The sequence below is a fragment of the Podarcis filfolensis genome, assembly GCF_964270895.1.
Source record: "Podarcis filfolensis genome assembly, chromosome: 6".
NCBI classification, from domain to species: Eukaryota; Metazoa; Chordata; class Lepidosauria; order Squamata; family Lacertidae; genus Podarcis; species Podarcis filfolensis.
Window position 1 is genome coordinate 23862507 of NC_139609.1, and position 14932 is coordinate 23877438.

A 14932-nucleotide genomic window follows, 5' to 3' on the forward strand; every position below is an offset into this window, starting at 1 on the left:
AATTTTCACATTTTCCACCAGAAGGGCTGGTGGAGGGTTCAGCTTCAGCCGTTCCATGAAATGGGGCAAAATTCAGAGGGCGGCCAACTTTTTGGCCAGTCTCTATACCTTCGCCATTAAGAGTGGATTCCTCTTCAGACATTAGCAGGTGATTGTGGTTATTCCCAAACTGCAAAACTTTTTCCACCTGCTGATTTGTAGATCAAGCTTGGGTTAATGAGCAGACCAATATGTTGCTTTCCTGGTCAGCTCACCTACAAACTAGGGATGAATATTGGAAATAAGGATACAGAGAGAAAATGCAGAGTAAAGTTAAATGATTCAGATTTCTGCTCTGTCTACCGAGGTGGAAAACGCTCATTTAGTTTCGGTTTCCTTCAGACAGCTTCATTTCCTGGTTCCATTCTGTTTCTGAATTTTGAAGTCACCCCATTGTTTCCACTGGGAGGGCCACCCAAGTCTAGATTAAAGTAATTTTCTTTTAAAGTCCCTTCCTGGAATTAGGAGCAACAACAATAACAAAAATCCCTTTCAATTATTTGGCTATGGCAATCCCTGCTAGGCCACTAGAGGATAGAGAAATAAAATCACAGATTACTTTGGTAAAAGAGTGAAAGAGCTTTAGTTACCAGCCATTCTAGGGTAATTAAAGTCGATCTCTTGTGTTTCTACCCTTTATGAAATCTCTAGTTTATCTCTTTAAAATATAACCTGTGGCCAATTTCTACTGTGTATTAGGGGTATTATGGACTGGGGGTGGGGAGCAGGGGTACTGAGGAATGACAGTTTTGGTGTGGCATTTTTCTATATTTATTCGTTACAATTCTATTCCATCCTTTACATCAGAAACTCAGGTCAGCAAACATAACCTGTTCTTCTGCCCCATTGTGTGGGCTGAGAGATAGTGCTTAACCTAGGTGGGTTAGCGGGAACATCTAGAATATTGCCAGGGCACTTTTCAAAATAGTGTGCAACGGTGTTCTCCATTACTGTTATGTATTGAAGTTCTCACCCTGGCCACCAGGAGTATCGTGTATATAGTTTTCACTCAGGTCCACATCAGTTACTTTAGGCGGAAAACCCTGGGTTGTTGTTGCTACAATGTTGACAGCCTATAATATTCGGCTGAGCTGTTTGCTGTTCAGTTCTGTTCCAGCTTACAAATAAAGAGCTGCTTTGGAGAAATCGCTGCATCGTCTGCTATGTCTATCCACTATTTAACAATTACTGTCCCTTCAATGTGCATTTCCACAGACCTTTTATTCATTTATTTTAATTCCCTAGTCCTTTGAAAGAAACTGGGGCAGTGATCTACTGATATACAGAAAATATATGCTGCACGTCCGCGTACGAAGGCAGCTTAGTCACTGTACAGCTTCCTATTTTGACTATTTTTATTCATACATAAGTTATATACATAGTGAGGAAGAGGAGCACAGCTATGCAAAGTCAGTAGGTCTGCCCCAAGAGGGGGAAACCGAGCTCTGTGCACACATGTGCTCAGGAAGTGCTTGAGAGGTGCCCCTTTGGCACAAAACGGATTATAACCATTCCAGCGTCACAATGACAAAAAGTGGGGGACAGGGATGACATGGGGATGGTTTCTGTATAAGTAAAAGTAAAAGGTAAAGGACCCCTGGATGGTTAAGTCCAGTGGATTTCAACAATGGGGTGTGGCGCTCGTCTCGCTTTGCAGGCCTAGGGAGCTGGTGTTTGTCCACAGACAGCTTTCTGGGTCATGTGGCCAGCATGACTAAACTGCTTCTGGTGCAACAGGACACCGTAACAAGTGCCAGAGTGCACGGAAACACTGTTTACCTTCCCGCCGCAGTGGTACCTATTTATCTATTCATGCTGGTATGCTTTCAGATGGCTAGATTGGCAGGAGCTGGGACAAAGAGACAGGAGCTCACCCTGTCACGTGGATTCAAACTGCCGACCTTACAATCTGCAAGCTCAAGAGGCTTGGTGGTGTACAGCACCCCAAAAGATGCAGAGAGAAAACACCCATGAAGCCAGTGTGCTTCATGGCTAAATAGGGATTCGAACCCTGGTCTAATCCAGCCCGCTAGCCTTTGCACCACATTGTGTTAAGTTGTGGGTGAACATATTAGATGACACAGTGATTCTTCAAACAGCTCTTGTTTATTCACAGGCCAGAACAGAACAGAACTGAAGGGTTCAGCCAGCCTGCTTATATAGAGCTCCACTAGAACGCAACAGTAACCACTTTCTGTAACTATCCAATCACTGAACGTCACTTTCAATCCCTTATTTGCATATGTGGACCTGAGTGAAAACTATCTACAGTATCCCCCTGCTGGCCCAGGGTGAGAACTTCAGTACATAACACATTGGCTCTTTTCTCAAATGCTTCAATGGTGAACAAAGTTTCGGAGCGAAACGGCTTGTCAAATTCCCTTCCAAGTGCATGACACATTGATAGTGCTTAGCAATTATACAGAGCTTCTGTCACGCTCAAATTTGCAACGAACCAGAAAACAAAAGGATCCATCTTGTTTTCATGCTGCCTAAGTTTGCAAAAAAAAAACTTTTTTTTCCACATAAGGAAAACTGTCACCCGCGGTGGCCTATCCTGTTTCACCGCCTGAGGCAAAACAGGAAGGTGCCGGACACCCTGCCAAACCCCTCACTTACGAGGGCTCCTGCAAGATCTCTCTCGAACCTGGCAGCCACCACAACCACTTCTCCTCACTTCTCCAGTGACAACAGGATGGGTGGTTTGCCTGTAGAGGCGCCTCTTGGATTCTGCCGCCTGAGCCAGTTGCTTCAGTCTGCCTCATGGAGGGGCCGGCCCTGCTATCACCTGCTCATACGAGGGTGGGGAACTAAGCAAGATAATGGACCATGCAGAACTGGCAAAATTAACTGCAAAATTAAGATAATCTAATGATGAGTGTTTTATGAAAGAACGGGTGCCTTTTTTCGTACTAAAAGAAATATAATAGTATGATGAACTCACTGAGCAACAGAAGTAATTAGATTATAGCATTGTGGGTTATGATTTAATCGATAGAAGGGAGAAACAACAACTCCCTGGAAAACAGGATGGGAAGTCGACGAAAATAAGAGAAAAAACATAATTGTATATTGGATTGTATATGTTGAAAATGTTGAAACTTAATAAAATATAATTGGGGAACCAGTAGACGACAAACAAGTGCAAGCAAGGACTCAGCAAGACTCTTGTACCTTGTGGGATATTTTTAAGGGGATATTTATTGAAATTATTCATGGCCACGTTCATGGAATGTTTCTGGCCTTTGTTTTTAAGCTTCAGTTTTAAAATTGGTTTTTAAAAAATGGTATTTTATATTTTGTCATGTAAGGTGCCTCATAAGGGCTAAGTCCTAAAAGTAATTAAATAAAGGAGTGACGAGGGGAAGAACACAAGAGTGGGGGACCTCAGGCCCAGGGGCCAAATGTGACCCTCCAGACCTCTCTATCTGGCCCTTGGAAATCTCTCAAGCCCCACCTCGATTCCTCAGGCCACACACCTCACTGTTCCTACTTTGCACCGTCCTTTGGTGTTTTTGCCTGGCTGCAATGTGCCCTTGAAGTCTTGCATGACCGGATGGATGAGAGAAGTCGGCGCAGAAGCTAGGCAAACGTAACAAAAATAAAATTTGGTGCTCTGCCTCTGGCCCTGCCCAGCTCTGAAATGTGGCCCCTGGGAGGTTGCTCAGAAAGGACTGTGGCCCTCAGCCTGACAAAGATTGCCCACCCCTTTGCTAATGAGTACGGATCAGGCCCTCAGCCTGACAGATCAAGGGACCGTGAGCCAGTAAAGCAAATAAAAACGGGAACCTTAATATAGGAATTGTTACAACAGCCCTGTAAGGTTGGCCAGTGTTCGCATTCCCTCTTTGGGGGTTTGGGGGGGGTACTAGAACCAAGCGAGAAAGAGAGAGGCTCACTTAAAGTCCTGTATATGTTGTCACTTGAAGTCATTTAGGGTCATTTAACCCTTTTTTTCACCATTTCCCCTCCTGTAGAACAAGCCCTAAAATTCCTTCCTGTAGGCAGATGAAGATGATGGATTTTTCGGAACTGGCCAACCTGACTGGAAGAGTCCGCGATCAGAAAGAGGAGGAGTATCAGGAAGAATGGATGAAATTTAAAGACTATTTAGCTAACTATATTAAGATAGGCTAAGGATTCAAATATGTAAGGATAAGATTTAAGATGTTTAAAGTTAAATTAGAAAGAATGAAAGATGTTAAGTGATCAAGTTAACTTTTTGAGAAAATCGATTTTGGAGAACTGTTAAAATGATATATAATGAAATTCAACCAAGGGGATTTGAGGAAATCACTTAATAATGTTACCAAGATTTAAACAGGATGTATGTATGTCTGTTTGTTTGTTTTGAAATTTTGAAAGTTAATAAAAAAATTGGAAAAAATAAATAAAATTCCTTCCTGTTAGATTTTCATTTTTCTCCCACACTTAAATTTATTTTCTCTTCCTTTCTCTCTCTCTCTCTCTCTCTCTCTCCCCCCCACTCCCTTCTTGACAGAGAGCCTTTTGCTTTTCTTTCATGCTGTTGTCAGGGGTTTTTTTGTGAGAAACGAAATATAGCTCAGGAAGCAGTAGAGGGAGAAAAGGCCAGGGAGCGACTCCAAATCCACTCCTCGCTGAGGGGGGTTTCACTTTTCACTCTTGCTTTATGGGGTTTCCAGGCATGGAAATTCCAACTTTGTCTTGCCCACCTCACCCCTTCCCCACAGCCGCCCCTCCTTCACTGTATATAAAGAAAGAAAGAACTGGAGTTTCCTCACACTGCTTTCCCTCTCGGAGTAAATACTTTCAAAAGCCTTGGCTTTCACTTCAGAAGGAGCAGCATCAAGGTTTTGAGACTGGTTTCCTTTTCCCTCTCGAAATCGGTTTAAGACGAAAGGCAGCCAAATGTCAAGAGGAACTTTGTCAGCGTTGACGGCGCTTTTACTTATGGCTGTCCTAACTTGTGAGTTGTGTGCTTTGCTTTGGTTTTTTTGGGGGGGAGGTGGGAATTCTGTGCTTTTAGATATATACTAACATTGCTATCTGTTGAGTTTTGGCTTTGCCTACCCACCCTGCCTTTCACTTCAGAAAATAAACATGCAGCTGTAGTTTGTTTAATGTAAGGCTTGTTTTTAAAAATTGCATGCTCAGTCTAGTAGTATGAGACACTTAAACTGTTACCTTATAAATGAATGGTTTCAATGAAAATAGCATCACTCGTGCAAGGAAAAAATTTCAATGATAAATCTAAATTATTTATGTGCAGAAGAGGGTCCTTAATAAGAGGGTAGTCCTAATCCGTATTTGAGAGTAAAACCTGCAGTGGAACTTACTTCTGAGTAGGGGTGGATCAGTCCATTTTGGTTATCCCTGTTTATCATTTTTCCAGTTATCCACATTTTGCATTTTAGTGTGAATTTCTGTTTTAACTAACATATGCATTGTTGCAAGCAATTAAGTTCTTTTCACCGATATATTAATTATTATGCACACTTTCCCACAAAATATGCAATTTTTTGTTCGGTGAACTGTATTGCAAAATTCAAGTAAGTGTGAATTTTGAAGGAGAGCTGCATGCATTTTTGTTTTGGAAAGCGTGAATTTGCTTCAGCTTTAAATGTGAACGGAACAAAATTTCTCCTCCATCCCTGCTCCTGAGAATTAGAGACTTCATGCATAAGATTGTGCTGACAGTCTGATCCTGCCTGTGTTTACTCATAAATAGCATAAATTCTTTCCCCTGAATTCAGTAGGTAGCCATGTCTGTTAAAAATGTCTACTCAGAGGTAAGTCCTAGTGAATTGAATTAAGAATGTCTACTCAGAAGTAAGTCCTATTGAAAGTGGGGTTAGGATTGCAGCCTAAATCTTGCTGAGTTCAATGGGATATATTTCCAGCCCGGTAATTTTACATTGGAATTCCTGCCCAAGTACTTATGTACAGATCATGCAATTTTAGAAATGCTGTTACAGTTGTATGCAAAATCAATTTGTGTATTAAACAGGTCAAGTGAAATGAATTAAATAAGGCCTTTGGGGCAATAATTCACCTGCTGTCGGCTGTTGAAAGCAGTGGGTGACAGGTGGATCTTAGGCTGCCAGCAAGCATAAACTTGTATAGGTTTATAAACTGTCACAACTGTAGATTTAACCCCAGACATCTGAAACTCAGTACAGCATTTGCTTAGACAGTTGTGTGTCCTTGCTTGGCAGAATGTGCCATTGAATTCAATGGGGTCTGGACTGGAGCTGACTTGTTGAGAATAGACAATCTGATGGATTTAGACATTGCCTATATGGTGGGGAATGCCATTAGTGGAAAATATAAAGCCTAACTGAATTAAAGAGATTGACCCTGTTTCTTTCCCTCTTCTTTCAGCTAAAGCTTTTGAGGTGGAGGACATTGTGCCCGGCCACCAAGTTGCTGCACAGATCGGTGAAGACCTGGAACTATGGTGCAACACAACTGGCTGTGATCGCCCCACTTTTTCCTGGAGGACTCAGCTTGACTTCCCGTTAGGTGCAAATGTGAGCCAACGGGGAAGCAGCTCAGTCTTAACGATGAAGGTTGGCTTTGAAAACGAGCACGAATATCTCTGCAACACTAGATGCGGGGAGGTCAGGAAACAACAGAGGGTGCAAATTGACATTTACTGTAAGTAGTATTCCTGCACAACCCTCTGAAACAATCACATTTCAACCTACTAATAACTATAACCCTTAGCGCCGGTTTGTTTTCTCTGTTTTAGTTGCACCTTGCTTTTCCCATGGTCTAGATCCAGGATTTTATATGTTCATTGTTCCATGTGCATCTCATTTGATCTGTGCTGGTTTCTGGATTTGTTTGTTTTGCTCAAGACAACCCAGATTACAGAGAAAGGTTGCACACCAGTTTATACAGTGTGAATAAATTGAGTAGCATTCTCCTGGGGTGAGGGGCCTGCACCCCCTCCTCAAAAAAGTTCAGTTAAGCAATTTTGGACCCACCGCTGTATATGAAGTCGCTCTTAGAGGCATGAAGTGTCTTTTATTAGTTTTGGCTGATCTACGACCTGCAGCCCTATCTGGACACAAAGAGCCTTGCTACCATTATAGCTCAGCTGGTTAGAGTGTGATGCTGATAATGGCAAGGTTGCAGGATCAAACCCCATATGGGACAGCTGCATGTTCCTGCATTGCAGGGGGTTGGACTAGATGATGCTCAGGATCCCTTCTACAGTTCTATGATCCTTGCTCTAATAACCTCCCACTTCCAACACTGCAATGATTTATATGTGAGGTTGCCCATTAGATGGCCCTGCGTTCTAGTATTGTGTGAGAGGAAGACAAAGCTTCCCCTTACCTGCTTTCTCTGCAGCGTGCATTAGCATACTGAATAGGCTGTGTTGAACAAAATCTCCATGGAAATCCTTCTTAAGCCTCATTGAAGTGAGCAGGAGGTGAACAGAGCACAGTCAAGCTCTTGAAGAGTTTCCGATTGAATATTGTCGGTGAGGGGGAACGACTCCCCTGTACAATGGTACCTTGGTACTTGAATGGCTTGGCTCCCGAACGCCGAAAACCCAAGAAGTAAGTGTTCTGGTTTGCGAACTTTTTCGGAAGCCGAACGTCCTGCAGCCAATTGGAAGCCAACCCTTGGTTTTCAAATGGTTTCAGGTGTCAAACAGTCTCCCGGAACGGATTAAGTTCAAGAACCAAGGTCCCACTGTACAGATGGAGCCATTATAATTTAAAACACATGGTAGAAATTTTCCATGTTGCTTTCTAAATACACGGAAGCAAGTGGGTCCTTCATATTTAGATGCAGCTGAATTAGTACTTGTTCAACAAACATGCAGAATTTGGAAAGTTCTTTGTGTCAGGGAAGAATTCGCATATGAAAACCCCCTCACTGCTGCTTCAGTTTTCCTTCAGCCGTGATAGGTCTTAACTTGAGAAGCAGATCATACTCAAAACACCAGAAACCTGAATCTAGGGTGTGTGCACAACATGCAGACATTCCACTTTGAGCCTCTCTTGAGTAACCTTTTCTCCTTCTGTCTCCTCTTTCTAGCATTCCCCAGTGATCCTGTTATAGAGATCAGCCAGCCGCTTATTCTGGGGGAACCAGCCACTATCACCTGCCATGTTCCTAAAGTGTATCCCGCTGACCGGCTGGAGATCTACTTGGAGATCGAAGGGGAGGTTCTTCGGATGACAGAGTTTTCCCGAGAACCCCTTATCAAATCTGTCGAGACGAAAAGTGCGAGCGTGACATTTACTCCCAGTGAAGAAGATAATGGGAAAGAAATCACATGCAGAGCTGAACTGCCAATTGATGAGATGGAGTTTGAGCCCAAGGCGAGGAAAACAACACAAATACTGCATGTTAACTGTAAGTAAATTGAGACAATTGGCATTCAGGTCTATGTTATATGTACAGGAGTGAATCAAGACCTAGGGTGCAGCACTGATTAATTATCTCATCATCATCATCATCATCAGTGTGGATGTGACTTAGTTTTCATTTTTACACACCGTAAAGGTAAAGGTAAAGGTAAAGGTACCCCTGACCATTAGGCCCAGTTGCAGATGACTCTGGGGTTGCGCGCTCATCTCACTCTATAGACTGAGGGAGCCGGCGTTTGTCCACAGACAGCTTCCGGGTCATGTGGCCAGCATGACTAAGCCACTTCTGGTGAACCAGAGCAATGCACAGAAATGCCGTTTATCTTCCCGCCACTTTGACATGGTTTCGAGCTGCTAGGAGCTGGGACCGAACAATGGGAGCTCACCCTGTCACGGGGATTCAAACTGCTGACCTTCTGATCAGCAAGCCCTAGGCTCTGTGGTTTAGACCACAGCGCCACCTGCGTGCACTGTAGTGTGTGACAAATTTAGTGACACAGGGGAACAACCTTGCTGAAAAAGGCCTGTTGGGTTAATAATACAGTGGTACCTCGGGTTACAAACACCTTGGGTTACAAACACTTTGGGTTACAGACTCCGCTAACCCAGAAGTAGTACCTCGGGTTAAGAACTTTACCTCAGGATGAGAACAGAAATTGCGCAGCTATGGCGCAGTGGCAGCAGGAGGCCCCATTAGCTAAAGTGGTACCTCAGCTTAAGAACAGTTCCAGTTAAGAACGGACCTCCGGAACGAATTAAGTACTTGACCTGAGGTACCACTTAATAATAAATCTATCCCATTTTGGCTCTTGATTTGGCCATTGTTTAGTGTAAACTACTTGCTGGTTTTTACTACAATTAAGCGATGAGTACATCTTGCTAAGTAAAGAAAATAAATAAACCATATGGAAGCAATAATACATATGGATCAATTTCTTCTGAGAGACACTAATGCTTTGTGACACACAAAGTAGATCTTTTGGCACTGGCTGCAAAAGGAAAATTAAAACTGGAAAGAGTTAGATGATATTGCTATGATCTATTTTGGAGATGCAGAAATTTAATCTGATTTTTCTTTCCTTTATATTATTGGTGTTGGTTGTATTGTTGCTATGTTTGCATTTTGTACACTATAATGTAATGGTCAGAGCTTTTGGCTAGCACAATAAACTTACTGAACTGAATGAAAACATTTAGCAACATACACTAATGACAGGTTTGCAACGTGGTTGTCTCTCCTCTCGTAGATGCCCCCAGACTTCCAGACTTCTCCATCCTTCCTGCTGGGTCAGTTAAGGAAGGAGAAAGTGTTACTTTGCAGTGCTTTGCAAAGAGCAACCCTGCTGCCAAGGTCACCATAAGGAGGAAATCAGCCAGTGAAGAAGTGGTCCTTGATAGCAAGGATGGAGTCGTCCACATCCCTAGAGTGACTCCTGATGATGCAGGAGACTACGAGTGTGAAGCAGAGAATGAGTTTGGGAAAGCCAAAAGGGCAGAAACACTAAGTGTGGAATGTAAGTTTGAATAAATAAGCAATACTTAGCATCTATTTTATTTATTTGTAATTTACTCAATGAATTTATATACTGCCTTTCTGCTCAGGCACCCAAACTGAGTTTTAGAGCTCTCCAGTTTCGCAATTCGCCCGTTGACTCTCTGGCAGATAAAAATAAAAACACAAACGAACACAAACAGCCCTCTCCCCAAGTCCTCTCTTCCTTCTTACAGGGCAGATGGTGTCTGTTGGCCCTGGAAGAGGGTGGATTTTGTATCTGCCTGCCCCGCTCTCTGCCTTCTCACAGGGCAGAACGGTGTCGGTATTACGTTTCTGATGCCCTTGCCCTGTAAGACAAGTCAAGACTGACCAAGCGCCCCTCTTCTTGCCTTCAGATGTGTTTAGCAGAAGACCTTCGTGTTCTGGACAGCGCTGATGTTAGCATAAGCTGCTTCGTGAAAGCTTTTGCTTTGAAGAGTGTGGTATAAATAACTGAAATAGACAAATTAAAAACCAAATCTCCATATTCCAGCTGTGGGGCTAAGGTTGTGAGGTTCGTCTTAAGACCAGCCAGGGTATCTGCAGAACACACCTCACATCTTTAGTCAAGGCTTGGATAAAGTGCATCCTTTTTGCATTTTGTTTTCTAGATGGACCAAGAAATACAAGGATTGTCTCTGTGCCTTCTAGCACAGTGAAGGAAGGAGACACCGTAACTCTGACTTGTTCCACCTATGGGAGTCCCACCCCAAAGGTTTTCTGGAAAAAGCAGCTTTTGGACGGAGGCTCTCGGCTCATTTTGGAAGGTGCTACTTTAACCATAAAAGCCGTACAGGCAGAAGCTATGGGACTTTATGAGTGTGAAGCAGTTAACGTGGCTGGGAAAGAAAGCAGAACTGTGGAAATAATTGTTCAAGGTAAATAAAGGTTTACAGCGAAACAAGTTCAGCTTTGATTTCTAGGGCCAGATTGTGTGCTCTTCACTTTTGGTTAAGGGCAGAGATGAAATTAACTTGCCTGCTAAATCCTTCTCTTCAGTTTTTAGTGCTGGAATACTCCCCAGCTCTGAATGCTCAAATGTTTGCCAAATATTTGAAAAGTTGAGATATGTATGTGATTCTTGATTTGGCAGTATTTGCACAGTGTAACTCAACCTTTTTATCTGGATTGATTATGAATGCCACTAAATATATCCCCCTTTTTCTCCAGTCTTGTCACCCTCTACTCCAGAAATGTCACATTCTACTCCAGAATTGTCACCAACTGCTCCAGAATTGTCACCCTCCACTCCAGAATTGTCACCTGCCACTCCAGAATTGTCACCCGCCACTCCAGAATTGTCACCCGCCACTCCAGCATTAACAGATCAAACTGAAACTGTTGCTGAGGTGGAAGATTTCGCCATTAAGAGCACAACCTATAATACTCAACATCAAGTGACTGACAGCAAAGGGGACGATCTGGAAAAGGAAACTTCCCTCACCACAAACGGAAGAATCTTTACAACGTATTCAGCTTCCAGAAACAATACAATCACGTACGCAGTGAAAGTTGATGATGTTGGAAACAGTACAGAAGAGGACAAAATATTCAAAGGTAAGTAATTCACTGCCCCTCCCCAACTATTGTATCGTCACACCAGAGATGTGGCAATCATGGGAGTTGTCAATCAATACCTGGGTTAGCCATTTTGGTTCTCTCCTTTTCTCCAGTTTTCAGTCTTAAATTCAGTTCTCCACATTTTGCAGCAATTTGTGTTTTTGTGTGTGTGTTTTAAAAGAAATCCACAAGAAAATTCATCACCATTTTAGCATGAATTTCTCTTAACAAACACGTTTTTGCTTGCACTTTTAATGTGCACATTTTTGCAAGCAATTTGCATTTTTGTATGTTATTTTTACTAATACCTTCATTTCTATGCACACTTTTGACCTAGCCTATCCATTTTTGTCATTATTATTTACATCACAACATTCGGATAGGTGTGGATTTTGAAGGATTCATATTGAACATACTGTTTCAGAAAGTGCGAATTTTGTGGATTTGACTTACAAAGGTGTACCAAATTGAATTTTTCCTCCATCCCTAACAACGACGCAAACAACTGAGTTGGAGGAGGGAGCAAGAGTGATGTTAAATTCAGAAGGGAAGGGAATTATTTTGTTAGGACAGAGCTAACCAACATGGAATACTTTGCATGATGTTGGACTACAACTCCCATCAGCCAAAGCAAGCGTGACTAAAGGTCAGGGGTGATGGGAGTTGTAGTCCAACATCATCTGTAGGGTTAGCTACTCTGTGTGAAGATGTATTGTCTTTAAGGTAGCACTATTGATATAGTAACTCAACTTCACTCAACTTCTTTTTCTTCCCCCCGATTTCTGCAGAGAGAATAGAAGAGCTAGATTACGTGACTCCTGTGATCATTGCTGTTTCTTCGTTAGCAACGGCGGCTGGGCCCATGGCAGCCCTATTGATTTACATTTTTCGAAAGGCGAAAATCAACAGATCCTACAGCCTGGTGAACTCCCTGAAACCAAAAGTATAAACAGAGCAAGAGCAACCACATGTTTTCTGCAAGATTAACAGGCGGATAATGTCGTGCATTGCTTTGATGAACTTCCTCATCATAACTCAATGTGATAAACCAAAAATACGCACTTTCGTGAGAATCACCGTGGTGTAGTTGTTAAGTGTGTTGGGCTAGGACTGGGGACACCCAGGTTTGTCCCTACGCAGCCGTTAATCTTGCTGGGCTCCCTGGGGTCAGTCACTCTCTCAAGCTAACCTACCTCACAGGGTTGTTGTAGTGAGAAAATGGGGATAGGGCTATGGGTGCTGTCCTGAGATTCTTAGTGGAAGGACAAGGTATCTGAAGAAGTGTGCGTGCACATGAAAGCTTATACCAAGAACAAACTTAGTTGGTCTCTAAGGTGCCACTGGACAATTATTATTTTTTTAAAATATATTTCGACTGTGTCAGACCAACACGGCCACCTACCTGAAGGTTTTAAAATGTGATATATACAGTTTCACATCTTTTGGTAGCTAAGTTAAGGGATCTGTGGGCAATGGCAGATTGTGGGGTTTCAAATTTCAGCACCATAATTTTATTCTACATCATAGTTGTGGTGCCCCCAAAGCTCTGCACCCAGTGGAACTGAACCACTCAGGCACCCCTAAATCCACCTCTGTCTGCGGGGCAGATGTTACCTATTAATAAAAGGTCAATCGCTTGCTTTCGAACTGCCTTCACAGAAGGAAATCCTGGAAGCATTAGACCATCCTTAGAAATAGCGTATATTTTATAAAGTCACAGATCTGAGGGGGAAATGCCCAAACTTGCCATGGCCCTATTAGTTCTGTGCCAAAGCATTTCCTTCCACATATAGCGGAATAATTGCCGGATGGTTCAGAAAGCAAGATTGGTGAGTTTATATTATTACAGAGTGTGGGGTTCCCTGCCCCTCTAATCCAACTGAAGTTAGGGATTTTAAAGACCCACTGATTTCAGTGGAGGTTATTTTAAAAGACACACTTAATCTTTCCATTGAAATAAACTGTACTTCTTACAGTTGGGCAGATCCACACCACACATTTGAACTAACGTGACATCGTGTCTGTATACATACCCAATACTTTCCGTCATTTTCAGCAATGCAATCTGGTAGTTTCATGAACCTACAGCAGTGTAAAGTGAAGTTCTATGAAAAAGACTAGGTGGAACTCTTAACATGTTCCTCAGCACCCATGCCAGGAATCTGGGGAGGGGGGAGCTGCAACAGTTAAGCTTGTTTAAAACTGTCACAACATGGTAGTGTGTAGACAATGTTCTGTGACGTCATTCTCTATGACTGAATAAAACTAAGGCTGCGATCCTATGCATGCTTCATAGGGCATATTTATCTGAATAAATATGCTTATGATCACATGGCAGAACGTCCTCCACTCATATTAAGTGGAGTTCAAAACATTTGTTGTCTCCCTAAATTCTAACTACAAAACAACAAAACTGACTTTTAATGTCTACTTTGAAGGACGCTCTCAACTGTAATTTTACAAAAATTAGCTTGTACAATAGCACTCATGAAATTCATTCCCAGTGGAGTGATGATATGTCCTTCTGAAAAGATTTTCGACACCCTCACCTGCAATTTCATGTTCTTGGTACTTTTACGTCTTGCACAGTATTATTTAAATCTGTTTGTAGCAACAAAGTTTTTTTATCCTGTGAATAGAATATTCGTGTTTACATTACCTCCGCTCCCATTTGTAAAATGTTGTTCTGCTAAACAGCAACGTAGCCGAAGTTCTGTAGCTAGTTTATGTGTTATTATTACCTTTGTAAATAAATGTCCCTTTCCTTGCTTTGTAAGGGTTGCTGTTTTCTTTTGGCCCTTGCGAGATTTCGTAGAATTGTTTAGTTGTTTGCTGTAAACCGGGGACAGGGAACCTGTAGCCTTCCAGATATTGTTGGACTCCAATTCCCATCAGCCCCAGCAAGCATGGCCAATGTCTTGGGAGGATGGAAGTTGTAATTCAGTAACATCTGTGGAGCCCAAGGTACCCCAGCTCTGCTGTAAACCTTGATTTGCTTAACTACACCTGACTTCAGCACTGCAGCTCTCTCAATCAATGGAAATTAGCTAGTAGGACTAGGAACTAATGGATGTTGATGTTGCCCCACAAGGTGTCTGTCTACTTTAGCAGTGGCAGTTGTGCTAATGTAATTGACAATGTGAACCTAGGGTGTGAAGGACGGACTATCTGAAAAGAACATCGGAGGGTGGTGGATGAGAAATTTCACAGCAGGCCTTTCAGACCCCCAACATGTAACCAATAGTCACCAGGGCGTCTGCAGGATTTTTTCCAGGTTGAGGGCAAAATACATACCGTACATAAAAAACTAGTGTTTGAGAACAGACTACCATTTCTGGTAAATTCCAAGCTAGGTAGACCTGGCCTCTGAGAAACTTCTATACCATCTCTACCCCTCTATTGTTTCATGATGAGTAGACCTGATGTG

General features: G+C 42.5%; 1 protein-coding gene across 2 annotated transcripts; it reads left to right on the forward strand.

Moving 5' to 3' along the window:
• Nucleotides 1-4849: 4849 nt before the first annotated feature.
• On the forward strand, nt 4850-14281 carry VCAM1 (vascular cell adhesion molecule 1). Of its 2 annotated transcripts, none has more exons than XM_083619654.1 (7): nt 4850-4987; nt 6403-6678; nt 8077-8397; nt 9659-9925; nt 10557-10823; nt 11116-11502; nt 12294-14281. In XM_083619654.1, exons 1-7 carry the CDS (start codon nt 4930-4932, stop codon nt 12452-12454), a joined length of 1737 nt encoding a protein of 578 aa, XP_083475780.1. In that variant the 5' UTR covers nt 4850-4929; the 3' UTR covers nt 12455-14281. The 2 variants fall into 2 exon arrangements, with proteins under 2 accessions (XP_083475780.1, XP_083475781.1); XM_083619655.1 differs by having other exon boundaries at nt 11158-11502.
• Nucleotides 14282-14932: the final 651 nt, after the last annotated feature.

Coding starts and splice junctions, on each gene's coding strand:
- VCAM1 (XM_083619654.1), top strand. CDS start 4,930: ATGTCAAGAGGAACTTTGTCAGCGTTGACGGCGCTTTTACTTATGGCT. Junction 4,988..6,402: donor ACTTATGGCTGTCCTAACTT/GTGAGTTGTGTG, acceptor CTCTTCTTTCAG/CTAAAGCTTTTGAGGTGGAG. Junction 10,824..11,115: donor TGTGGAAATAATTGTTCAAG/GTAAATAAAGGT, acceptor CTTTTTCTCCAG/TCTTGTCACCCTCTACTCCA.